Here is a 26,897-nt window from a genome sequence, read left to right on the forward strand (position 1 = left end):
AATTGTGCAAAGTGATTTATTTTGTATCTTGTGATGAAAACAGAAACTTTCGTGAAGTACAAACTGTAAAATACGTGCTTCAGATGAGGGATATTTCACAGTAAAGCCATTTTTTTTATTATGCATAACCATACATTTACACAACACTGCATATGCGCATATTTATAGTTTAATTGTCTGTTGAAAATTCACTGCATTAAATTAAACTGCAACTTTCAGAAGAGTGCTGTGGTTTTGGGCTGCAGCAGGGGATTCTGGGAAGAGTGGCTGACTCAAGTGAAGCTCTTCTTGAGGAAGTTGATGAGGCCGTTGGTGGATGAATCGTGGGAGCGGACCTCGGCAGAATCCTGAAGCTCGGGTTCGATCTTCTTCGCCAGCTGTTTCCCGAGCTCCACGCTGAGTTTACAGAGGAGACGGACAGTCATTATACCTCAATATATGGCTGCGTCCCAATTCGCCTACTTATACTACGTCCTAAAAGTATGTACTTTTTTTGTGAAGAAAAAGTACATACTTTTGAGTGTGTAGCAGAAGAGTATGCAAGCTTTGGGACTACTTCGTCATCTTTAACGGACTCTGTTACGTGAGTCAAGAGTGTGATATTGACACATCCACTCACACACACACACACACACACACACACACACACACACACACACACACACACACACACACACACACACACACACACACACATGAAAAACTGAACCTATGAACCACATTTTTTTTTAAATCCCAGCTTCATCAGAATGATATGAAACTTGGTGACTTTTCTAGCATTAGGTGTGTAAACACACACAAAACTTCAGGGCATGATTCGAGCATGCTAAGGGGTCGTAAAAAAAATACTCCCACTTGTGCTCTTCGGTCAAAAATGACCCCCATAGGAAATTAATGGGAAATCTGCAAAAACACAAATTCACAGAAAAAAAAATCTATATTTCTAACAAACAAAAAAAAATCTCTAAAACTATATAATAAATAGTCTTTGAGATTTTTTTATATATATATTCAAATCCATCAACAAATCATTAATAAATCATTATCCAAAAAATAAATCATTAAATGTGTTCAAAAGAGAACTAGGGAATTTTCAAGCCTCTCCATAGAGACTCTAGTTATTACACACATGGTTGCAGGATTTCTTAAATAATTCCAAAAGAGGCGCTAATATGCCTTCAAAAAAATTATTGTGAAGGCCTAGTCTCTATTTTAACCTGAAATACTGCAATAATTATTTATATTTTTTTTAAATTACAATTTTTTTTAAATAATTTTCAATGGCAAAAATAGACCATAATTATTGCATAAATATTAAAAAATACCATCAAATCATCTCAAAATACAAAATTAAAAAGAAAAAAATATTATTGAAGAAAAATAAATTACAATGGTTTTACTGAGGTGGAGGAAGTTTAATTTTTAGGTGTGCGGGAAGACAACCAATGCAACCCCTAAAGGAAGAGCAGCAGAGGGTTAAAGAATGACTTCAGTGCCGTTCTGTTCTTTTCTCAAAGAAAAGCTCAACTCCCAAATCTTCCAGAGTCACGGCCAAAGCCGATTCGAAAGACGCTGTTCGCCAGCTTCTTTGTTTGGTCCGGATTATCAGACTTTTCAGTTTGGTCCGAATCAAAATTACAGATGTGAAACCTTCCCCGTACCACAGTCCGGATCAAACTGATGAAATTTGGTCTGACGAAAAGAGGGAGTCTCGGGCTGCGTCCCAATTCGCCTACTTATACTACGTCCTAAAAGTATGTACTCTTTTTGAGAAGAAAAAGTACATATTTTTGAGTGTGTAGCAGAAGAGTATGCAAGCTTTGGGACTATTCGTCACTCTTACGTGAGTCCCGTCACCGTTTAAACTGCCCTGTCAATCATCGTCACAGTTCAAATCCCCCACTTTCAATTTAATTTCCTACCGTATCGGAGAGAAATGTAGTCGCTCGTTGATCTGCCTTTCGTGGGTCTTTAATGCAGAGACTCCTCTCATGTGTTTGCAAAGTTAATGGCCAAACGTATCATTACAAAAGTTCTCAATGCTGCTGAAGGAGAAATATAATGTGGATAATATTGAATAAATATCTTTTCGTCCGGTTAAATACTGATAATTGCTCACTCAAACCACTTTATCTAATCCTCTCCACTTAACCGTCAGACTCACGTAACCGCCATGTTTGTAGTTTTTTAACACTTTTTATCCGCGTTTGTAGTTCTAATCGAATCCTCGTCCATCTCGCAATGGGTTGTGGGCAATATCAGCCGTTAGAGTAGCATCGATCTGCACTTCGGATTCTGACCGGAAATAGTAAACCATCCGGGAATCTTTGGAATACTCTTTTCAACATACTACGATTTGGGACATACTAATTATTTTTTCGAATACTATTTAATACGGAAAGTATGCGAATTGGGACGCAGCATATGTGTTTTCACGGACATCACTGGTTGTCATGGTTACTCATTGATTTCTCACACCTGCTCCTTGTTTAGCTCATCAGTTCTCTGTGTGTGTGTTGCCCTCAGGTCAGTTTGTCTGGTGTTGGATGTTGCGTTTTTTCTCGTGTTTGTTTATTCTCTTTTGGTTTTGTAAAATCATCTCCTTCCTGAGAATTATAGAGCCGGTGCTAAGAAAACATCTTTCATTTTCATTTAGTTTAACTTGATGCCCTGAACAACAGTGATGGGAGAAACGAAGCTTTTCAAAACTGTGAATCAATTGAACCAATTCCTTTACAAAATGATTCAGTGATTCAAAGCTGGGAACGCCCGCTGGTGAAAATGTGTAACTGCAATGAAAACTCTGCATAAAAACACCGTTTACAAACCATTTGCTAATGTCTGTTGAAAGGTTAGTCTATTAAATGGAATCTACAAATCATCAAACATCATTAAATATGAAGTGTCTGTGTAAAATGTGCTATTTTATTCATTTTGGACTTGTTTTGTGTGGCTACTGGGCCAATAATAAAATTAACGACTTATCCATCCATCCATCATCCATCCATTCATCTATCTATCTATCCATCCATCTATCTATCCATTAATCCATCCATCCATCCACACATCCATCCATCTATCCATGCATTCATCCATCCATCCATGCATCCATCCATCCATCCATCTATCTATCCAAGCATCCATCCACACATCCATCTATCCACACATCCATCCATGCATTCATCCATCCATTAATCCATCCATCCATCCATCCATCCATCCATCCATCCACACATCCATCCATCCATCCATGCATTCATCCATCCATCCATGCATCCATCCATCCATGCATCCATCCATCCATCTTTCCATGCATCCATCTATCCATTAATCCATCCATCTATCCACACATCCATCCATCCATCCATCCATCCACACATCCATCCATCCATCTTTCCATGCATTCATCTATCCACGCATCCATCCGTCTATCTATCCATGCATCCATCTATCCATTAATCCATCCATCCATCTATCCACACATCCATCCATCTATCCATGCATTCATCCATCCATCCATCCATCCATCCATCCATCCATGCATCCATCCATGCATCCATCCATGCATCCATCCATGCATTCATCCATCCACACATCCATCCATCTATCCATGCATTCATCTATCCATGCATCCCTCCATCCATCCATCTATCCATCCATTCATTCATTCATCTATCTATCCATCCATCTATCATCCATCCATTCATCTATCTATCCATCCATCCATCCATCGATCTATATATCCATCCCTCCATCCATTTATCCATTCATCTATCCATCCATCCATCATTCATCTATCTATCCATCCATCCATCCATCCATCCATTCATTCATCTATCCATCCATCCATCCCTCTATCTATCCATCCATGCATCCATCTATCCATGCATCCATCCATTCATCTATCTATCCATCCATCTATCCATCCATCCATCCATTCATCTATCCATCCATCCATCTATCCATGCATCCATCCATTCATCTATCTATCCATCCATCTATCTATCCATCCATCCATCCATCTATCCATGCATCCATGCACAAAACATTTCTCATTTTAAGCATAATAATAAAAAATCTATAATAAAAATTATAAAAATAATAAAAACATTATAAACATATTCTAAAATACAATATATTACACATAATATAAAAATAAAATCTATTTTACAATATTAATAAGAAGTAATAATAATCAGTCCTTCCAGAAAAATGCGGCTTTTTTTTGTGATTGTTGCGGGCAAAAATCCTTGATTATGCGGCACGTTTTCTTAAAAAATGCGATGAAAAATGCGGGATATTTATACAATTTTATGCGATAAAATTGCGGGAACTTGCAAAAACTGCGGTTTGATGAGAAAGAGGAAAAAAGCACTACATCACAGAAAGTGCTGGAATATTTAAGTTCTCATCTTGTTTTATTGAAGACCTTAATAATGGCTCAAATTTACAAAACATTGAGTCAATCAAGTTCTGTAGCTTTACAAAAGGAATATGCTACAACTTCTGAAAAAATTCATAAATAACTTCCTGTTTTACAGATGTCGCTATACAAAACAGACATTTGAGTGCTTCCAATGCACAAAGTGCAATCTCTTAAAGGGTTAGTTCACCCAAAAATGAAAATTCTGTCATTAATGACTTCCCTTTATGTTGTTGGACACAAATTAAGATATTTTAGTTGAATTCCGATGGCTCAGAAAGGCCTCCATTGGCACAATGTACACTCTCAAGACCCATAAAAGGTAGCCTACTAAAGACGTCGTTACAAAGTCCATCTCATTACAGTGGTTCTACAATAACTTTATGAAGCGACGAGAATAGTTATTGTGTGCAAAAAAAACGAAATAACGACTTATATAGTGATGACTGATTTCAAAACACAGCATCATGAAGCTATGAATCATCGAGTCGATTCATGATTCGGATCGCGTGTCAAACTGCTGAAATACGTGACTTTGGCGATCCAACTCGCTGAATCGACTCATTGATTCATAACGCTTCAAACCGCTGAATCAACTCATTGATTCATAACGCTTCAAACCGCTGAATCAACTCATTGATTCATAACGCTTCAAACCGCTGAATCGACTCATTGATTCATAACGCTCCAAAGCTTCATATGCTGTGTTTTGAAATCAGTCAGCTCACAGGGAAACTGCTTTGCTCTTTTGCTGTTATTTTTGTTGGCCAATGGGAGTTTGTGCTTCATCATGGTTTCACAGATATCTATGGTTTCTCCACGGGGTTTGAAGCTTTTCGATGACGTTCGCGTCGGGTAATTACGTTACTTCAAAACGTTCCCATGGCAATAGGCGGAAATGGCGGCTCTTGTGTGAAGTAAACGAAAAATTTTCAACTTTCTGCTAATATATATGACTTTTTTTGCAACGAAAAATGCGGGGATTATGAAATCATGATAGCCCCGCATATTTTGCACGCGAAAATAGGCAATTTATGCGGCGAAAGTGCGGCGTATTTGAAAAAATGCGGCCCCCGCATGAATATGCGGACTTTGGCTGATTATGCGTTAAATCACGCGATCGCATAATCACGTTTTTCTGGAGGGACTGAATAATAAAATGACACTGGTGTGGTTCATGCATTCGTCGACTCACCCCCACTGATCGAAGCTGTTGATTTCCCACATGACGCCCTGAATGAAGATCTTGTGTTCATACATGGCTGTTAAGAGAGGTCAGAGGTCAGGCACCTGCACATCTGATGATGTCCAATGCATTTAAAACCGCTTTTAACCCACCAATCAGCACGCCCAGAGTATACGGAGACAACTTTTTGAAGATGATAGAGTTCGTCGGCTTGTTTCCTTGGAATACCTGGACACAAATGGATGAAGTTTTACTGCAACACTCAGAATACAGACGTGCTCAAAAACTGCTTATACTAGTGTAACTGAGGTCAGCTAGCAGTCGCTGTGCGAGTAAACCTCACTCCTCTGATCTCCAGAGACGCTCTAGCGACTGACGCTAGGGGTTGCAGCCTTTAGCCTCCTTGTTAGAGCGTCCGACTCTCATGCCGACGGACCCGGGTTCGAGTCCCGCTTGGAGCGGGCGGGTCCAACAGGAGGGGTTACATTGGTGCCATGACCCGGATGGGAGTGAGGTTTATTTTGCAATATACATATAGTCAAGGGACGTCGTTAGGCCTATTTTTAGGGGGCTGAAGCTACCCCAAAATGTTCCTAAACCCCCCTAAATGATAATAAGAACAACAATAACAATTTGATTTATCAATAATCGTATCCTTATTCATATTTAGATGCAACAAATTATATATATCCAGACGAGGCATTGCAAAAAAACGATAACTAACCAAATCTGTAATGTGTGTTAGGCAAAACTAACTAAAATACAATTATAGATTAAATGTCCTTAGTTTTCGTCTTTATCAATGTCTTGCATAGAGCAAATAACGTTCAGCTGATTTTACTTTCCCTGCATTTCTCACTCACACTCTCTCTCACATACACGCGCGCCACACACACACACAGCCCCTCCCCTCCGTGCACACCGCCGTCTCCATGAGAACGAGTGTTCGACGTTGAAAGCAAGTTCGCGAAAGGTTGGGATCTCGTGAACAGTGTTTGGGAAAGTTACTTTGAAAAGTAATGCATTACAATATAGCGTTACTCCCTTAAAAAGTAACTAATTGAGTTACTTAGTTACATTTTAAGAAAAGTAATGTGTTACGTTACTTTTGCGTTACTTTTTCTCACCTGGGCTGGGCTTGTTTTTTTTTTTTATAACAAAAAAGTTGTATTTTTGTGCAACGGTAAAGATCTCTTCATACCAAAATTTAAATCATAAGCCCCAGGCTGAGGTAAAAATGCAGATTCCCGCATGAACAGTAGAGGGCGCAGCTCTGGATAATGGTAGAATAGGACGCAGAAGAAAAAAGTTTTACCAATAAAAACAAAAAATCTAGTAATTTTCATCATCGCAGGTCAGCAGCAAGACATTGGTAAATTAAATATAAAGGTAGATTATGCATAAAAATAGTTGTTTTATTTAATATTTAATTATTGGAGGTTTGCATAGTACTCTGATTTTGCATTTGACTGATTTTATTTATTTTGAGGAGTACAGAATCTTTATTGCGCAAGTGAGATAAATAAATGCTCACATTTAGTCTAGAACTACAATAACCCTCATGTACACTAGGGTTGGGAATCGTGAGAAATTTTCCGGTTCCGGTTCCGGTTCCGGTTCCGCCTAACGATTCCGGTTCCGATTCCGGTTCCATTAAAATTATTAAACAAATAGTGGTAAAGGAAAAAGGCACAATACGCAACTCAAACAATCCATTTTGTGTTTATACTTGCTCTAAAATTCATTTACAGGTTGGCAATGTCCAAAAAGTCCTGTACTGTACATATATTACAGTATTAATTAAGCCATTCTTGCAACACATTGTTTTTCATATGAACACCTCTGAAATTGTCTTATTACATTTTATCTCTCTGTCTCTGAATAAAACCAAGTTATAAATTATATTTATTAGTTATATTTATTAATTAGTTGTATATTAATTTAATAGTAATTCAGTTATTCAGTGAACTTGTAAATAATACATTGCAATTCAGCATTACAAAGGTAATTGTGCCTAAACGCTTACCTAAACCATGGTGACTCAACGGTTGACAAATATATATATATATATATATATATATATATATATATATATATATATATATATATATATATATATATATATATATATATATATATAGCCTATATATATATATATATATATAGCCTATATATATATAGGCCTTTCACTATAAATCTGGTAAGCCCTGAGGCACTCTGTGCTGTAGCAAATGTTTAGTCAAATTGCTAGTGCAGCCTCCTTTGCATGTTATTAACTTTTCACATGTGTTACATTTTGCTTCATTATCATTCATTCTTTGGAAATGAATCCATACTTGTGACTTTATCTTCGCCATGCTGGTGGTTAACGAGAAAATATCTGACGCAAAACCGTAAATGTGTAGCGCGAGGGCTTTCAGGCTGAACTGCGTTGCACTCCTGGAAGCGGCAACGTAATTAATATTCATGATGAGGTGAGCCAGGGTTGCCAGGTTTTTACAAAAAAAACCACACAATTGCACAATCGCTTCAACTCGCGGACATGAAACACAGCCCGCGGCAACAGTGGAAAGCGGGAAAACCACGGACTTGGCAACACTGGCTGTCACTCGCTATTAAAGGATACGCTTCCAGCGCTTCGCGCACACACATTGCACCAGAACCGTTTTCGGAACCGAAACTTAGGAATTTCGCGCGGTTCTGGTATTTTTCAAAAATCAGTTTCGGTTCTGCATAAGAACCGGTTCTCGGTTCCCAACCCTAATGTACACACACACACACACACACACACACACACACACACACACACACACACACACACACACACACACCTCTGCACTTATTTTTCTCAACATGGGGGCAGGAGAGCTGTCAGTCAAATGAATGTCAAAAAGTAACTCAGATATTTTGTTGTAAATTTTAAAAGTAATGCGTTACTTTACTAGTTACTTGGAAAAAGTAATATTATTACGTAACTCAAGTTACTTGTAATGCGTTACCCCAACACTGCTCGTGAACACCTTTACACAATCACACATTAAAAAGTGGTATAAAAATATTTTTAATTCAGAATATAATGTTGTCAGTGTGTTAATGTCGACCCGAGAAGCGATTGCTACTTTAGAAAGTTAACTAGTCACACGTTTGAGGTAAAATGCACTTGGGTAGTCGATGTCAAAACACTATATAAGCTGTGATTATATTAAAATAAATATTAAATAATGTTATGTCATTAGGCTATTGTATAGGGTAAATTTAGTATAGGGTTGAAAATTGTACAGCTGTGGTATTTGTATAGGTTTAGCTCAATTTAGGTTTAGCTGTATATTTGTATTTTAGCTCAACTGAATGCATGCGGTTCTGTGTAATTAAATAGCTTTCTGTGGACAACTTATCTCATATAGAGAGGAATTAGATATAGTATGCTATTACTTTATCACACATTTACATGCGCAGACAGAAAGCATTTAAGTCATTGCGTATAGTAACTCATCAGGAGCAAAGTCTGGTCTAAGTAAATTCCCCCAATCAGCTTTGCTGTGTCTAAAAGCTAACATTACAGTAACTTTTCTTTAACAGAGTAGAAATGGAAGAAGAGAATAATCTGTCACGTTTAACTTGTTAACATCTTGGTTTCTCGAACGCAAACGCAAGTCACAAATCCCTGTCTTCCAATCCTAGAGACGTCCCTGCTAATAGTGTCTGAAACACTACTTTGTTCACTTTTAATGTTGCATGTGATTTGCACATTTAATAACTGTTAAGTGGGCAATAGAAAATAAAATGATGGGTAAATCATGTATACAGAAATCCACATCCTGTGCCCATTATGCATGCTGCAGGAAGTGTGGGGTGTAGTGTGACTGGTGTCCTGCAGGGGTCAGTATAAGCCAGTGGTTGACTTTATATCCTCACTTTGTGTGGCAGAATTTTCTCCAGTTTCTCTCCGCTCAGTCCTCCGGCTTCCAGCTCTTTCTTGGCCTCTTCTGTCGTCTTTCCCTTCATCAGCGCCTCCGTCTGTGCCAGGAAGTTCGCCACCAGGATCTACAGGTCATCACATTTATTTATAACATTTTATACTGTACAATATTGTATAAAATCACCATGAAATCAAAATATGATGACGAGGGCGGGGCCACCTGTCACTCACATGAGATCCACCAATAGCAAACCACAGCCATCCAATCAATTCCCCACAGACACAATCAAGCCCCGCCCTACATTTGTTCTTGTTTGAGAAGCGTTTCACTCGGATATACGGCACTATAGAGACTGTTGCAACTTCGGTTTCATGCCGACTTTAATGTTATCAATGATGAAACTAATTCAATGTCAGCTATAAGCATCTCTACAGAAGACGGTCATTAATCAGCTCTAGTTCATTCATTCAGGTCAAAGGATCTACAGAAAACATCATCGCATCCTGACTGATTTCAGACACTTTCGTGATTTATTGGTGTATCAAAACTCAAAATATGCCTTTGAATCTCATAATTATGACTTAGTATGTCATAAATTATGACTTGGGATGTCAAAACTCGCACTAATTATGAATTAGTGTCATAATTTTGGCTTTTTGTTATAATTATGATTTTTGAAGTCATAATACTACATTTTTCATCTCATTAATATAACTTAGTTTGTCATAATTTCGACTTTTATCTCATAATTATTACATTTTATGTAAATTTTTTAATGTCATAATTATGCCTTAATTTCAACTTTGTCATAATTTTGACTTTTGATTCTCATAATTATGAATTAGTAGTATGTCATAAATCATGACTTAGTATGCCAAAACCAGCACTGATTATGACTTGCTATGTCATAATTGTGACTTTTTAAGTCAGGAGTTGATTTTTGTGGTCATCATTTTTTATTTTTCATCTTATAATTACATCATAATTTCGACTTTTATATCATAATTATGACAATGCCATAATTTCAACTTTGTCATAATTTTGACTTTTGAATCTCATAATTATGAATTAGTATGTCATAAATTATGACTTAGTATGTCAAAACTCGCACTATCATTTCAAAATCATTTTTAATGTCATAATTAAAATGCCATCATTTCAACTTTGTCATAATTTTGACTTTTAAATCTCATAATTTATGAATGTGTCATAATTGTGACTTTTCAAAGTCGTGATTTCGACTTAGTATGTCATAACTGACATTTTATGTAAGTTAGTCATAATTTCGATTTTTCATCTCATTAATATGACTTAGTTTGTCATAATATTGACTTTTATCTCATAATTATTACTTTTTATGCAATAATTTTTTCATGTCATAATTATGACAATGCCATAATTTCAAGTTTGTAATAATTTTGACTTTTTAATCTCATAATTATGAATGTGTCATAATTCTGACTTTTCAAAGTCGTGATTTCAACTTAGTATGTCTTAACTTTGACATTTTATATTATAAATATGATTTTTGAAGTCATCATTTCGAATTATTATATCATAAATTACTATGTCAAGCATGTCAAAACTAGTCCTAATTATGATTTAGTCTTAATATATCATGATTTCATAACTTTTTAAAGTCATGATTTTGACTTAGTATTAGTGTCATAGTTTCAATTTTTGTCATCATTTACACTCATTTCATCTCATAAATATGCCGTTTTATGCCATAATTACGATTTCCCAGAGCATGATTTGTTTTTGTACGATACCTTATGGTGAAGGCTGTTTCTGATTGGATGTTGAGTCTGGGCAGGAATGAGGAAGTCAGCAGGAACCATTCGAGTTCCTGTTGAGGAGACAGAAGGGTCAGACAGGGGCGTCTCTTACCCAAACACACACAGGTTGTGTGTGTGTGTGATGGTGTAGGTCAGCGACTGGACCTTGGTGAATGAGCTGGTAGAAAGCGTGCTGGCCGTTAGTTCCCGGTTCCCCCCAGACGATGGGCCCAGTGTGATAGTTGACCTGGCTACCCTTAGTAGTGATGGACTTTCCATTAGACTCCATGTCCCCCTGTCAAATCACAGCATCAGATGTCCTGTTTATTGAGAATGTGGACAGACTCAGGTCAGGAGTGTGTGTTTTCCGCACCTGTTGGAAGTACGCAGCGAAGCGGTGCATGTACTGGTCATATGGCAGCAGGCACTGTGTCTCCGCCTGGAAGAAGTTGATGTACCAGATGCCCAGCAGAGCGAGCAGCATGGGTGCGTTCTGATCCACAGGGGCCGTGCGGAAATGAGTGTCCTGCCAGAGAGTTTAGGCAAGATATTAGCACCGCGAGGAGACTTTATATTCATCAGAGAATCAAAATATGAACCAGCTCAACTGTTTTCAACATTGATAATAATCATAAATGTTCGTTGAGCATCAAATCATCATATTAGAATGATTTCTGAAGGATCATGTGACACTGAAAACTGATGATAAATTCAGCTTTGATCACAGGAATAAATTACATCTTACTATATATTCACATAGAAAACTGTTATCTTAAAACGCACATTTTTGCTGCAACTATTATCGGCTCAATACTTTCGAACGGCAGTGCATCTGCTGGTCATTATACAAAAATTATTTGAATATTATAATTCAATGCTAATGAAGCTGAAGTATGCCTCTCCCATAACTAAAATACATATTCAAAGGGTGCAACTCCCTCACAAAACTCATCATTAATCATGCTTAAATCATAATTATGACATAAAAAGACGAAATTATTACACACTTATGTCATTTATGAGATGAAAGGTCAAAATGTTGACATACTAAATTGGAATTATGATTTAAAAAGTAAAATCATAATTACAACAGAATGTCATAATTTGGACTTTTATCTCACAATTATGACTTATGTCAATTTTTTTAATTTCATTATTTTGTCATAATTGTGACTTTTTAAGTCACTATTTCAACTTTTCAAAAGTCGCGATTTAGATCTTGTAAAGTCTTGATTTCGACTTAATATGTCATAATTTAGACTTTTTGAGTCATAATTATGATTTTTGAAGTCATAATTTTTTACTTTTCATCTGCTGGTCATTATACAAAAATATTTAACTTTGAATATTTTTATATTTTAATTCTGCACATTTGTATAGTTTGACATTGCTTTTTATGCCATCATTTTTTTAATGTCATAAATGTGACTTTTTAATCTGATAATTATGAATTAGTATATCATAAATGATGACTTGGTATGTCAAAACTAGACCTAATTATGACTTTTGTCATAATAGTAACCTTTTAAGTCATGATTTCAACTTTTCAAAAGTCGCGATTTGGATCTTTTAAAGACGTGATTTCGACTTAATATGTCATAATTTCGATTTTTCATCTAAAAAAAATATGAGTCAAAATCTTACTTTTGAACGGCAGTGCAACTGCTGGTCATTATACAAAAATGTTTGACTTTGAATATTTGAATATTTTAATTCAGCACATTTGTATAGTTTGACATTGCTAATGAAGGTCAAGTATGCCTCTCCCGTAACTAAAATACATATTTTACAATCACCGTTATGCATTATATACAATTTATTAAATTTGAAGATCACTATATAGTAGTAATCATAAACCGTCTGTTTTCATAAAGGGTGCAACTCCCTCACAAACGCATCATTAATCAATATAAATCATAATTATGACATAAAAAGCCGAAATTATTACACACCAAGTTATTTATGAGGTAAAAAGTCTAAATGTTGACCTACTAAATTGGAATTGTGATTTAAAAAGTAAAATCATAATTAACAGAATGTCATAATTTCAACTTTATCTCACAATTATGACTTGTGTCATAATTTTTTTTATGTCATAAATGTGACTTTTTAATTTGATAATTATGAATTAGTATATCATAAATTATGACTTAGTATGTCAAAACTAGACCTAATGATGACTTTTGTCATAATTGTGACTTTTTAAGTCATTTCAACTTTTCAAAAGTAACGATTTGGATCTTTTAAAGTCGTGATTTTGACTTAATATGTCATAATTTCGATTTTTGATCTAAAAAATATGAGTCAAAATCTTACTTTTGAACGGCAGTGCATCTGCTGGTCATCATACAAAAATATTTGACTTTGAATATTATAATTCAGCACATTTGTATAGTTTGGCATTGCTAATGAAGCTGAAGTATGCCTCTATCATAACTAAAATACATATTCAAAGGGTGCAACTCCCTCACAAAACTCATTAATCATGCTTAAATCATAATTATGACATAAAAAGACGAAATTATTACACACTAATCATTTATGAGATGAAAGGTCAAAATGTTGACATACTAAATTGGAATTATGATTTAAAAAGTAAAATCAAAATTACAACAGAATGTCAATGTCAAATGACTTTTTATGTCAATTTTTTTAATGTCATAATTTTGTCATAATTGTGACTTTTTAAGTCACGATTTCAACTTTTCAAAAGTCACGATTTAGATCTTGTAAAGTTTTGATTTCGACTTAATATGTCATAATTTAGACTTTTTGAGTCATAATTATGATTTTTGAAGTCATCACTTTTAACTTTTCATCTGCTGGTCATTACAAAAATACAAAAATACAAAAATATTTGACTTTGAATATTTTAAATCAGCACATTCTTATAGTTTGACATTCGCCATTGAATTATTGAAATATAATACACACCCGAGGTGGTAATGCGAAGCGGAGTGGCCGTTAAACCTCGGCCGTGCACTATTTTTTAATTATTCTGCTTATTCTACGGTTACCACACCTCAAAACATTGTTAAGATGATTTATTTAAAGACATTTGTCAGGTTTTGTCCTTAAAACACTCTTGTGTGTGGGACTCGTTTCTTACGCATCTAAACCCAAACCTCTGTTGCTGATTCCAAAACGTAATTTTAGAGCCAACAGAGGCTTGGGCCACTGATAGCAGACTAATGCAGTTATTAATGCAGTTATTAATGCATTTATAGAGAGAGAGAGTAAGAGATTAAGCATACGTGTCTCTCAATGTTCGACTAATAGTGAAACTGTAAGTTTATCTGTTTCAAGAACAGCGGCATTATTACATCGCTAGTGAGAAATGTCACGTATCTTTTAATTTGCTCAAATATTTCACTGATAAAATCATCAGAGCAGCGCTGACACTCTGTGCGAGTGTGTGTCTGTACTTCACAGTGTATGTGTGTGCGTTTGAGCGGGAGAAAGAGAGTTTGTGCTTTCCGTACATAATAAAACATCATTTTGTGGCACAAAACAGAGAAATTATTTGTGGTCTGTATTTATTTGCTTGGTCAGTGTCGTTGTGTGTTTTGGTTCTTTAGCTGTAAGGAATAACTGAAATCATCCGGCGGAGGGATATGGAACTGTGATGCGGTCAAAACCTGCCTGGGACTACTTTAGCCGTACGTTTCCCTGAAAATAATAGCACACCTTAGAACGTTCGTCAGCCAATCGGATTCAAGCATTCAAATACTGACAATGTCATTCTTCACTAATCAAACCCACCATCCAATGAGCTCCAGCCAACAGCTTCTCAAAGTTCTCGTATCCTGCGACAGAAGAGAGACACTTGAGAATCTTTCACACTCATTGGCTGTCTGACACGTCACATGATAACACTCACCGATATGAAGTGCGATAGACAGTCCAATTGCAGACCATAAGGAATATCGTCCACCGACCCACTGCAAATACAAACGTAGTTTTATTAGGGCTGTCAAAAGATTAATCGCGATTAATCGCATCCAAAATAAAAGTTTGTGTTTACATAATATATGTGTGTGTGTACTCTGTTAATTATTATTTATATATAAATACACACACAAGCATGTATATATTTAAGAAAAAAATATAATTTTTATATATAAAACATTTATATACATTATAGATTATATAAATGTATATACAGTATATACATGCAAATATTTCTTAAATATATACATGAACGTGTGTGTATTTATATATAAATAATAATTAAAAGAGTACACACACACATATATTATGTAAACACAAACTTTTATTTTGGATGCGATTAATCGCGATAAATCTTTTGACAGCCCTAAGTTTTATACTTTGTGATATTTGTATTATTAGATCCACACATGTTGATGTTGAAGAGCGTGTAGTGTCCATAATAAACGTGACAGTAAGGAACCTTGCCCTTTAAATATCAACAATGTGAGTAAAAGTAGCCCGTCGGCCTTTCCAGTGAACCAGGCTTTGAGTGACCTCTGCTGGGATAAGGTCAGGATCATGAATAACCGCGAGTCAGTCCAGAGACTCTGGTTACCAGCAGCTGCTGCTGTGAGCGTCCAGACACCTACTTCACCAGTCAAACCACTACGCCAAAAATAGAACCACACTCACGTCCCAAAACTCAAACATGTTCTCCGGATCGATGCCGAAGTCCTTCACTTTGGGCTGAAACACACAATGGAATAAAGTTGATCCGAGAACTTGAAAAATCTCATGTAATATTTTCAAATGTCTGCTTTTAAAGGGTTCAAAGGGTGTTTTTATTGGTTATGTTTCTCCCTGAGGTCCATAATATCATGTGGTCATCATTTAGTCTCTTTGATTATGCTGCTGTATCTTTAAGACTGAAATAAAAATAATAATAAAGACCAAAAACACAACGAAATTACTAGAACTTTAACTAGAAGAACATATGCAAATAGAAACTCATTTAAAATATAATATATGCTAAAATAACACTGTATTTAATGCATTTTACAAGTGCCTTTTTTAAATGAATGATGTAATGTTGTTAAACGATTTGATCTAAAGCACTGAAGGAAGTGTGCCGTTAAATAATCATGCTTTGCCTGGTCTTGTTTTTGCTGTTTAGTTTCAATAAATGCTCTTATTGGATTGTTTTGATTTTTAAAAGTTGATTTAATAAGTACATTATAGTATGATTTTCGTATAGTATATGATATGATTTAATAGTATAATAGTTTAAAATAATATGAATTTTATTTTACTGATTTTTTTCTTTTTCAATATATTATTTTTCTTTATAATTTTTATTTATAAATCTTTACTTTTCTTTGTTCATGTATTTTATTTTTTTTCTCTTCTTTTTTCTTTTATTATTAATTATTTCTTTTTTTATTATTATTATTATTATTTATTCCATTTTTTATTTCTTTATGTTTCTTCTTTCATGTATTTATTTTTATTTTTTCGTTTCTTTTTTTCGTTTATTGATTTTAAAATTGATTTTTTTCCTTCAGATTATTTGAGTTATGTTGTTACGCTGTACTAAAAGGCTACTCATACCCACTCCCACAGATCAATCAGCTGTATTTACACTAATTACTAATAGTTTAGATTTGTTTGAACAATTGATATGTATCCTGAAGAAGACTGTGTAGCAGAAACGCGTAGATCTACACTTTTAATGATTTAGCCCTGTTAATTAAAGGCTTTTTACTTCACCGTGTGAGTGCCTTGGAGTATTTCATCTTCATAATATAGAATAATATGATGTAATAGTACGAAGTTTTTTACTTCAAAGGTTTATGGAAAATAATTCCTGATGATATGAGCCCTTTACATCTAAACTAGAATGCACTTACTCCATTGGTAGAGAGCGCCACGAAATGCTTGGCAACTGCGGATTTCTGTTAGAATGATAAAAATGACAAACACATCAATGCATGACACCGGCGTCTCACACGCGTCTCACACATATCTCATACACGTCTCACGGGCGTCTCACACACGTCTCACGCGGGTCTCACACGCATCTCACACGTCTCACACGCATCTCACACCCATCTCACACGCATCTCACACGCATCTCACACGCATCTCACACGCATCTCACACGCATCTCACACGCGTCTCACACGCATCTCACACGCATCTCACACCCATCTCACACGCGTCTCACACGCATCTCACACGTCTCACACGCGTCTCACACCCATCTCACACGCGTCTCACACGCATCTCACACGCATCTCACACCCGTCTCACACGCATCTCACACCCATCTCACACGCGTCTCACACGCATCTCACACGTCTCACACGCGTCTCACACCCATCTCACACGCGTCTCACACGCATCTCACACGCATCTCACACCCGTCTCACGCGTCTCACACGCGTCTCACACGCGTCTCACACGCGTCTCACGCGCATCTTACACGCATCTCACCCGTCTCACACGTCTCACACGCATCTCACACGCATCTCACACGCATCTCACACGCATCTCACACCCGTCTCACACCCATTTCACACGCATCTCACACCCGTCTCACACGTCTCACACACATCTCACACCCATCTCACACGCATCTCACACCCATCTCACACGCATCTCACACCCGTCTCACACGCATCTCACACCCATCTCACACGCGTCTCACACGCATCTCACACGTCTCACACGCGTCTCACACCCATCTCACACGCGTCTCACACGCATCTCACACGCATCTCACACCCGTCTCACACGCATCTCACGCGTCTCACACGCGTCTCACACGCGTCTCACACGCGTCTCACGCGCATCTCACCCATCTCACACGCATCTCACACGTCTCACACGCATCTCACACGCATCTCACACGCGTCTCACACGCGTCTCACACGCATCTCACACGCATCTCACACGCATCTCACACGCATCTCACACGCATCTCACACGCATCTCACACGCGTCTCACACGCGTCTCACACGCGTCTCACACGCATCTCACACGCATCTCACACGCATCTCACACGCATCTCACACGCATCTCACACGCATCTCACCCATCTCACACGCATCTCACACGTCTCACACGCATCTCACACGCATCTCACACGCATCTCACACGCATCTCACACGCATCTCACACGCGTCTCACACGCATCTCACACGCATCTCACACATCTCACACATCTCACACGCATCTCACACCCATCTCACACGAATCTCACACCCATCTCACACGCATCTCACACGCATCTCACACGCATCTCACACGCCTCACATGCATCTCACACCCATCTCACACGCATCTCGCACGCCTCACATGCATCTCACACGCATCTCACACGCATCTCGCACGCCTCACATGCATCTCACACGCATCTCACACGCATCTCACGTCGGTCTCACACGCATCTCAAATGCATCTCACGTGGGTCTCACTCGCATATCGCACGCATTTCACACGTCTCACCGGTGTCTCAGACGTCTCACACGCATCTTACAGATGTCTCACACACGTCTCACATGCATCTCACAGATGTCTCGCACACGTCTCACACGCATCTCACAGACGTCTCACACACGTCTCACATGCATCTCACACGTCTCATACACATGTCACACATCTCATACGCATCTCACACATCTCACACGCGTCTCACACGACTCATGGGTGTCTCACACGCGTCTCACACACGTCACTGTAAGAGATTAGACTCACATCTTTGGCGGCCTGCAGGAACCATTCCTTCGCTGATTCAGCGTTTGTGATGGTTTCCTGAGTCGTGAATGTCTGAGGAAGACAAACGAACAACAAACTACTTATTTTTACACAAAAACCTCATTATGATGCATATTATAATATTGATGTTATTAGCAAAAGAACCTTTAAAGAGGACCTACAGTATTATGTGTAATGTTAGAGCATGAAAAAGCTCCAGTTCTTCTCTATATCAGTGTTCCTGAACTCCTGAAATGCCTCCATTGTAGTCTTGAGTTTTCTTCCCGGAACAAACACGTCACAATATTCCTCATTATAATAATTAATACGCAGAATAAAGGGGCGGGCCTGGTTGAGTTAGTTAGTAGTGTGTTTAAGCTGCCAGTTATGGTGAGGGGCAAGGCATTTCCCAAAACACACTGGAAGCACTTGACCAATCACAACACACTACTTCAGCCGACCAATCAGAGCACAGTGTGCTTTTCAGAAGGCGGGGCTTCATAGAGACAGGAACTAAACAGAGCGTTACTGACAGACTGGGAAAAGAGGAGCTGCAACAATGGAGAATATGAGGAAATAATCAACATTCATGCAGGAAAACCTGCTCTAGTAGAGCCAAACACAACATCAAGACTTTGTACAAGTGAAGTGAAGTTTAAAGAGTGGTTATATGTACAGAGAGATATTTTGTGGTGTTTATTTCCTCTGTTTGTGTATCTCTGCTAATGCTGTATAATATGTTCAGTTTGTGAATGCCTTTGATGCGACGATGAAGAGTGTGGTCTCAGCGTTGAGTTCAGCCAGAGTCTTAGCGATGTGCGTTCCATCGATGTTCGACACAAACCAGACCCGAGGTCCGCCTTTAGAGTACGGCTTCAGGGCCTCGGTCACCATTAACGGACCCTGAAACACACACACACACACATGCGAAAATGTGCTAGGGAGTCAATATATATATATTAGGGCTGTCAAAAGATGAATCGCGATTAATCGCATCCAAAATAAAAGTTTGTGTTTACATAATATATGTGTGTGTACTCTGTTAATTATTATTTATATATAAATACACACACAAGCATGTATATATTTAAGAAAAAAAATATTTTTATATATAAAAAATTTATATTTATATATATATTATAAATTATATAAATGTATATACAGTATATACATGCAAATATTTCTTAAATATATACATGAATGTGTGTGTATTTATATATAAATAATAATTAACAGAGTACACACACATATATTATGTAAACACAAACTTTTATTTTGGATGCGATTAATCGCGATTAATCTTTTGACAGCCCTAATATATATATATATATATATATATATATATATATATATATATATATATATATATATATATATATATATATATATATATATATATATATATATATATATATATATATATATATATATATATTTTTTTTTTTTTTTTTTTTTTTTTTTAATTATTATTTTTCTTTCTTCTATTTCTTTCTTTTTCCTTCTGATTAAATTAGGGAGTCCATGGAAAAGTTCAGAGAAATACAGTGGAAAAAAAAAAATACAAATAAATACATATTATTTAAATGCATACATAAACTGATGTATTTAAAGCAAATATATAAAGTATTAAATGAGTGAAAATATAAATAAAAAATAGAAAAACAACATAATAATGTAACTTAACATAAAGTAAATTTACTGTATACCAAATAATATTTATAGTATATTTATAGTATTCATCTTTCACAGTATATATATTTATATATATATATATATATATACGTCGGTGTGTGAATGTGAGGCAATGTGTAAAGCGCTTTGGATGGCCATTGGTCTGTTAAAAGCGCTATATAAATGCAGTCCATATATATATATATATAGATGCCAATTTTTAAGGGGGTCCCCCTGATCTAGAGCGCCAAAGCAGGGGGAAAAGAATAAAATCATGTAAAATATAGAGTTTTGATTTCACAAACCAGATCAGATCCACCGATGCCGACATTGACCACATCAGTGATGGATTTCCCAGTGTAACCCTTCCACTCGCCACTGCGCACTTTCTGTGGCGGGAAAAAAACCCAGTGCGTTATAAAAACATCCTGATGACACTTTCAGCTGGTGTTTTAGCTTGGTGTTCATTTGGACTGTTAGTTTGTTTCTCATTATTCCCTGTGTTTTCCGTCTTGGTTTACTAAGTGATGCTGCGTCCCAAGTCGCATACTATACGTTAAAAACACTTAGTTCTTTCAAAAATAAATGTGCTCATGAATGTATATTTACTTCTTTCAAGTAATAAAGTATTCTCGTAAGTTTATAATATGCCATTGAAAATACATACGAGTGAGGGGTTCGAATGCCGGTCGCCATGTTGCCCCTCCATCTTGAAAGTACATTAGCCAAAGAGGGACATACCCGTAAATTCAAGCTTCGCCTTTCGCGTTTTAACACTCGATGGCACCGTGTCGAATGTGGACGAGGTCGAACTGGAAACCATGTTAATCTTGAACTAAATCGGCCACCGTAGGAGTTAAAACGAAATCGGAATTGAGAGGAAGAGAAACTAATATTCACTGGATGGTCATATACATGTTCACCACTAGATGGGGGAAAATATCACACAGTGTAGCTTTAACGGAAAAACTAATTGTGGAATGTACATGCACAACTGTAGTGGAGGGGGAGGAGCTAACAGACTCCAATGTTGAATGACAAAATAACCGTATAAAATTCCTACACTACACGGTTGAGTATATAGGGTGCATAGTGCAACAACTTGTGTGTAACCATAGTATGTTGAAATGAGTTTTCCAAAGATACCCGGATGGCCTACTGCAGACCGTTCACACGGTTTGTGGATATCTGTGTTTTGTTTTGTGTCTCCTGCTCTTAGATCCGCCAAACTCTTCCTCAGAACAAACACAACACCCGGGGCCGGTTGCATAAACTGCTTAGACTAGTCTATTTTTTTCTTCAAGACTGTTCTTAACTTTTTAAAGTCAGTTACATTTAAAGTTAGATTGGTCTAATTTGAATCAGAAAAGTTAGACTGATTACCTCTTGACTAATTGCTAGTGTGTCAAATTAGTTCTTAAGACACAGTCTTAACATAATGGCTAAGTTTATGCAACTGGCCCCTGATCTCTGCTAAACTGTTTTACTTGCTCAGTGTTTATCTGTATTTTTTGAAAGGCATCCCATCAGATATGACACTCACATGACAGAAGCCCTTCATCTTCTCCAGAACCTTGTTAACCTCTGGCATCACGTCTTTCCCGTCCACGTTTATGGGTGTGTTTGAGCGGTTTCTCAGGGCCACGTGGAGAACAGCACGACCCTGAAGACGACAACCATCATGCAATGCTTAAAGATATACAAGATATACACTATATTGCCAAACGTTTTGGGACGCCTGCCTTTACATGCACATGACCTTTAATGCCATCCCATTCTTAAAGGGTTAGTTCACCCAAAAATGAAAATTCTGTCATTAATTACTCACCCTCATGTCGTTCGACACCCGTCAGACCTCCGTTCATCTTCGGAACAGAAATGAAGATATTTTAGTGTAAATCTGATGGCTCTGAAAGGCCTCCATTGGCACAATGGCACGGTTCACTCTCAAGACCCTTAAAAGACACTAAAGACGTCGTTACAAAGTCCATCTCACTACAGTGGTTCTACAATAACTTTATGAATCGGCGACAGTAGTTTTTGTGCGCAAAAAAACCCCCTAAATAACGACTTACATAGTGATGACGAATTCAATACACGGCCTCATGAAGCTTCGAAGCGTTAAGAATCAGTGAGTCGAATCAGCAGTTTGGATCACCAAATTTCAGCAGTTTGAATCACTGAATCATGATTCGGATCGCGTGTCAAACTGCTGAAATTTGGCGATTCAAACCGCTGAATCGACTCAGTGATTCATAACGCTTCGAAGCTTCATGATGCTTTGTTTTGAAATCGTCATCACTATGTAAGTCGTTATTTAGGGTTTTTTTGCGCACAAAAACTATTCTCGCCGATTCATAAAGTTATTGTAGAACCACTGTAGTGAGATGGACTTTGTAACGACGTCTTTAGTGTCTTTTAAGGGTCTTGAGAGTGAACCGTGCCATTGAGCCAATGGAGGCCTTTCAGAGCCATCAGATTTACACTAAAATATCTTCATTTCTGTTCTGAAGATGAACGGAGGTCTGACGGGTGTCGAACGACATGAGGGTAAGTAATTAATGACAGAATTTTCATTTTTGGGTGAACTAACCCTTTAATCCGTAGGGTTTAATATGGAGTCGCCCACCCTTTGCATCTCTAACAGCTTCAGCTCTAACTGGGACGGCTTTCCTCAAGGTTTAGGAGTGTGTTTATGGGGAATCTTCTAGAAGCGCATTTGTGAGATGTTGGACGAGAAGGCCTGGCTCTCAGTCTCCGCTCTAAGGTGTTTTATCAGGTTGAGGTCAGGACTCGAGTTACTCCACACCAAACTCGCTCATCATGTCTTTATGGAGACGCTTTGTGCACTGGTCAGTCATGCTGGGACAGGAAGGGGCCGTCCCTAAACTGATCCCGCAAAGTTGGGAGCATGAAATTGTCCAAAATGTCTTGGTGAAGCGCAAAAGGTTCAACCCGGCGCTCAGGTAGAGTTAAATAGTCCGTAATAGGTGCTCTTGGGGTAGGGAAAAATCCAATGACACAAAAAAGGCAGGTACCAGGCACTCTGTCAGACGTAAAAAGAGGAGAAGGAATGAATTAAAAAGCCTTTATTTGGTATGGCTTAAGTCATCTTTTAAAAAAATACAAGAGCCAACATGTTTCGACCAACAAATGGTCTTCTTCAGGGCAAAGCAACACAAAGAATGATACCAACTTATAAGTTGAGCCCCACCCATAGTCCGAAAGCATACAATTAGCCTAATAAGGCCTAATACAATCAATGAACCCAATGAGGCAATCAGGTCTACAGGATTGGGGAAACCAACGTAATGAGCAAAGAAAAAAGTAAAACGAAAAAAACAATACAGAGAAAAAAAAAAACTCTCCTTCAACGTAGGCTACCTGGAGAGAAAAACAAAGCAAGTATCGAATGTCTTGGTGAAGCATTAAGAGTTTCTTTCACTGGCACTAAGGGGCCAGCCCCTGAAAAACAACCCGCCGCATAATCCCCCCTCCACCAAACTTTACACTTGGCACAATGCAGTCAGGCAAGTCCCGTTCTCCTGGCAACCGCCAAACCCAGACTCGTCCATGGGATTGTCAGACAGAGAAGCGTGATTGGTCACTCAGAGAACACGTCTCCACTGCTCTAGAGTCCAGTGGTGGCGCGCTTTACCCCACTGCATCCCACGCTTTGCATTGCTCTTGGTGATGTTAGGCTTGGATGAGCTGCTCGACCATGGAAACCCAGTCCATGAAGCTCCACACACTGATCTTGAGCTCATCTGAAGGCCACAGGAGTTTGGAGGTCTGGAGCTCTTGATTCTGAGGAAAGTTGGTGACTTCTGTGACCCTCAGCATGCGCTGACCCCGCTCTGTGAAGAGTTGCTGTTGTTCCCAATCGCTTCCACTTTGTTATAACACCACTAACAGCTGAGCGTGGAATATTTAGTATAATATTTGGACTTATTGCACAGGTGGCCATGAAGGGATTGAACAGCTGAACTCAGTGATTTGGAGGCGTGTCACAATACTTTTGGCAATATAGTGAATAAGTTCATGCATTCCCGAGAATCAAACCCTGACCCTGTTGTTGATCTTACACTGTATCATTTCAAGCATTTTACAAGTGCATCTTATATTTTAAAATGTCAGATAAATAAAGAATCATTTATAGTGTCAATAAACACGTGTACGTCCAAACAGAGCTCAGCTCATCTCCAACATAAGATGGGATGTGTATTTGGGCATGTGTTGATTTAAACCCAGACACACACATACACACTCACACACACACACACACACACACACACACACACACACACACACACACACACACACACACACACACACACACACACACACACACACACACACACACACACACACACACACACACACACACACATATGAAATACCTCAGTGAAGTTAATCTTTTCTCCTGAGAACATGTTGTCTCTGGAGGCCTCCACCCCGCGAGACTTTGCCTAGGATAAAGCGAATCAGAATATTTACTATATCACATGTGAGGAGAACCCTTTAATTCTCAGTAAACATTCATCTGTTCAAAACTTTACCAGCTCCACGAGCATCTTCATAACCTCCTCATTTATAAGGTTCTTGGAGTAATCCAGCAAAATGTCTCCTTCGTCTGTTTTTAACGTTAAGCTGTTAAAAGAATACAAACATCTGATAAAACTCAACCTGTGAGACATATTAAACTGATTCAATTGTTTACTTTCAACATATAGAAAATACATGCAATTTATAAATACACACTTATAACGAGCACAATCAAAGTAGCATTAACATTTTTTGCCATTTTGTAAAGTGTACATTTTAAAAGTTATGAATTTGAATATGGGCGGGGTTTAATCATGATTGACAGTAAAAAGCGTCGTCTAAATTTGCTGCACGATTTGTGAAGGTCTATTTTTTTTTTTTTATGAAAAAAAAAAAAAAAAAAACTTTAAACTAATGACCCGGTCCATGCAGAATAGTTAAATAAATAAATAAATAAAGTACCTGAACTTTTGAAAGCGGTTTTTGTCAGCCTCGAACATCTGCCTCATGTTGAGATTCGCGGCGTTTGATTTGTACCATTTCTCTAGATTCTGGAAGTTTGGGTCGCTTGTCAGTCCCATCGTGTTGATGTGTATCGGACCGAACCTGTGTGTGTTTGTGTATGTGTGTGTGTGTAAGAATCTCCGGCTGAACTGAACCCAAATGTCACAGATCCGCCTTATGAAGGGCGAAGAAAGCAGCTGACCTGCAGCTCAACACACCCCTTCACACACACACACACACACACACACACACACACACACACACACACACACACACACACACACACACACACACACACACACACACACACACACACACACACACACACACACACACACACACAAGTACCATTTTATCATAAGGTTATGGACCTCACTGTGCACACACACACACACACACACACACACACACACACACACACACACACACACACACACACACACACACACACACACACACACACACACACACACACACACACACACACACACACACACACACACACACACACACACACACACACACACACACACACACACACACACACACACAGCCTATGTATATACAAATATAACTTTACATTTGTGTCTGCAAAGAGCGACATGCTCAAGTGATTGATTGTGGCGCCATCTATCTATCTATCATGTGAAAGACACTGAATATTGTGTTTGTTTAAACATTGAACACTAGGGGACACAGGAGTCCATCACATCAATCACACTCTCTGTAGCTGGGTAATAAAATAAAATAAAATAAAATAAAATAAAATAAAATAAAATAAAATAAAATAAAATAAAATAAAATAAAATAAAATAATAAAATAAAATAAAATAAAATAAAATAAAATAAAATAAAATAAAATAAAATAAAATAAAATAAAATAAAATAAAATAAATAAAATAAAGTTAAAAATTAAATTAAATTAAATTAAATTAAATTAAATTAAATTAAATTAAATTAAATTAAATTAAATTAAATTAAATTAAATTAAATTAAATAAACAACAAAATAAACAATAGAGTAATAAAAAAATAGATAAAATAAAAAATAAATAAAATAATAATTAAATAAATAAAATAAATAATACAAAATTAAATTAAATGAAAGATAAAATAGAATAAAAATAAATAAAATAATAGAAAAATAGAAAAAATAGAATAATAAATTAAAGAATAAAATTAAT

The 26,897-nt window shown here is 37.2% G+C and overlaps 2 protein-coding genes across 2 annotated transcripts in view; both read right to left on the bottom strand.

The window, feature by feature from the left end:
• On the bottom strand, positions 1–26,073 carry gpib (glucose-6-phosphate isomerase b). The gene is made up of 18 exons (XM_079825805.1): positions 25,673–26,073; positions 25,225–25,315; positions 25,066–25,134; positions 22,209–22,328; positions 20,971–21,054; positions 19,751–19,897; positions 18,995–19,066; positions 17,145–17,189; positions 15,931–15,984; positions 15,188–15,248; positions 15,070–15,113; positions 11,681–11,833; positions 11,473–11,602; positions 11,302–11,378; positions 9,525–9,653; positions 5,762–5,837; positions 5,619–5,685; positions 1–396 (listed from the first exon to the last, which is right to left on the bottom strand). Exons 1-18 carry the CDS (start codon positions 25,789–25,791, stop codon positions 273–275), a joined length of 1,662 nt encoding a protein of 553 aa, XP_079681931.1. The 5' UTR covers positions 25,792–26,073; the 3' UTR covers positions 1–272.
• Positions 1–26,897, bottom strand: part of ss18l2 (ss18, like 2) — a 692,656-nt gene that overhangs the window by 576,846 nt on the left and 88,913 nt on the right. The window lies entirely within an intron of this gene.

Source organism: Gobio gobio (genome assembly GCF_949357685.1).
Source record: "Gobio gobio genome assembly, chromosome: 9".
NCBI classification, from domain to species: Eukaryota; Metazoa; Chordata; class Actinopteri; order Cypriniformes; family Gobionidae; genus Gobio; species Gobio gobio.

Bases quoted from the DNA above. Each gene is read 5' to 3' on its own strand.
- gpib (XM_079825805.1), bottom strand. From the start codon at position 25,791: ATGGGACTGACAAGCGACCCAAACTTCCAGAATCTAGAGAAATGGTAC. The intron at 25,135-25,224 runs GTAAAGTTTTGA...GCTTTATCCTAG, and splicing joins TGAAGATGCTCGTGGAGCTG to GCAAAGTCTCGCGGGGTGGA. The intron at 15,985-17,144 runs GTAAGTGCATTC...TGTGTGTTTCAG, and splicing joins TGGCGCTCTCTACCAATGGA to CCCAAAGTGAAGGACTTCGG.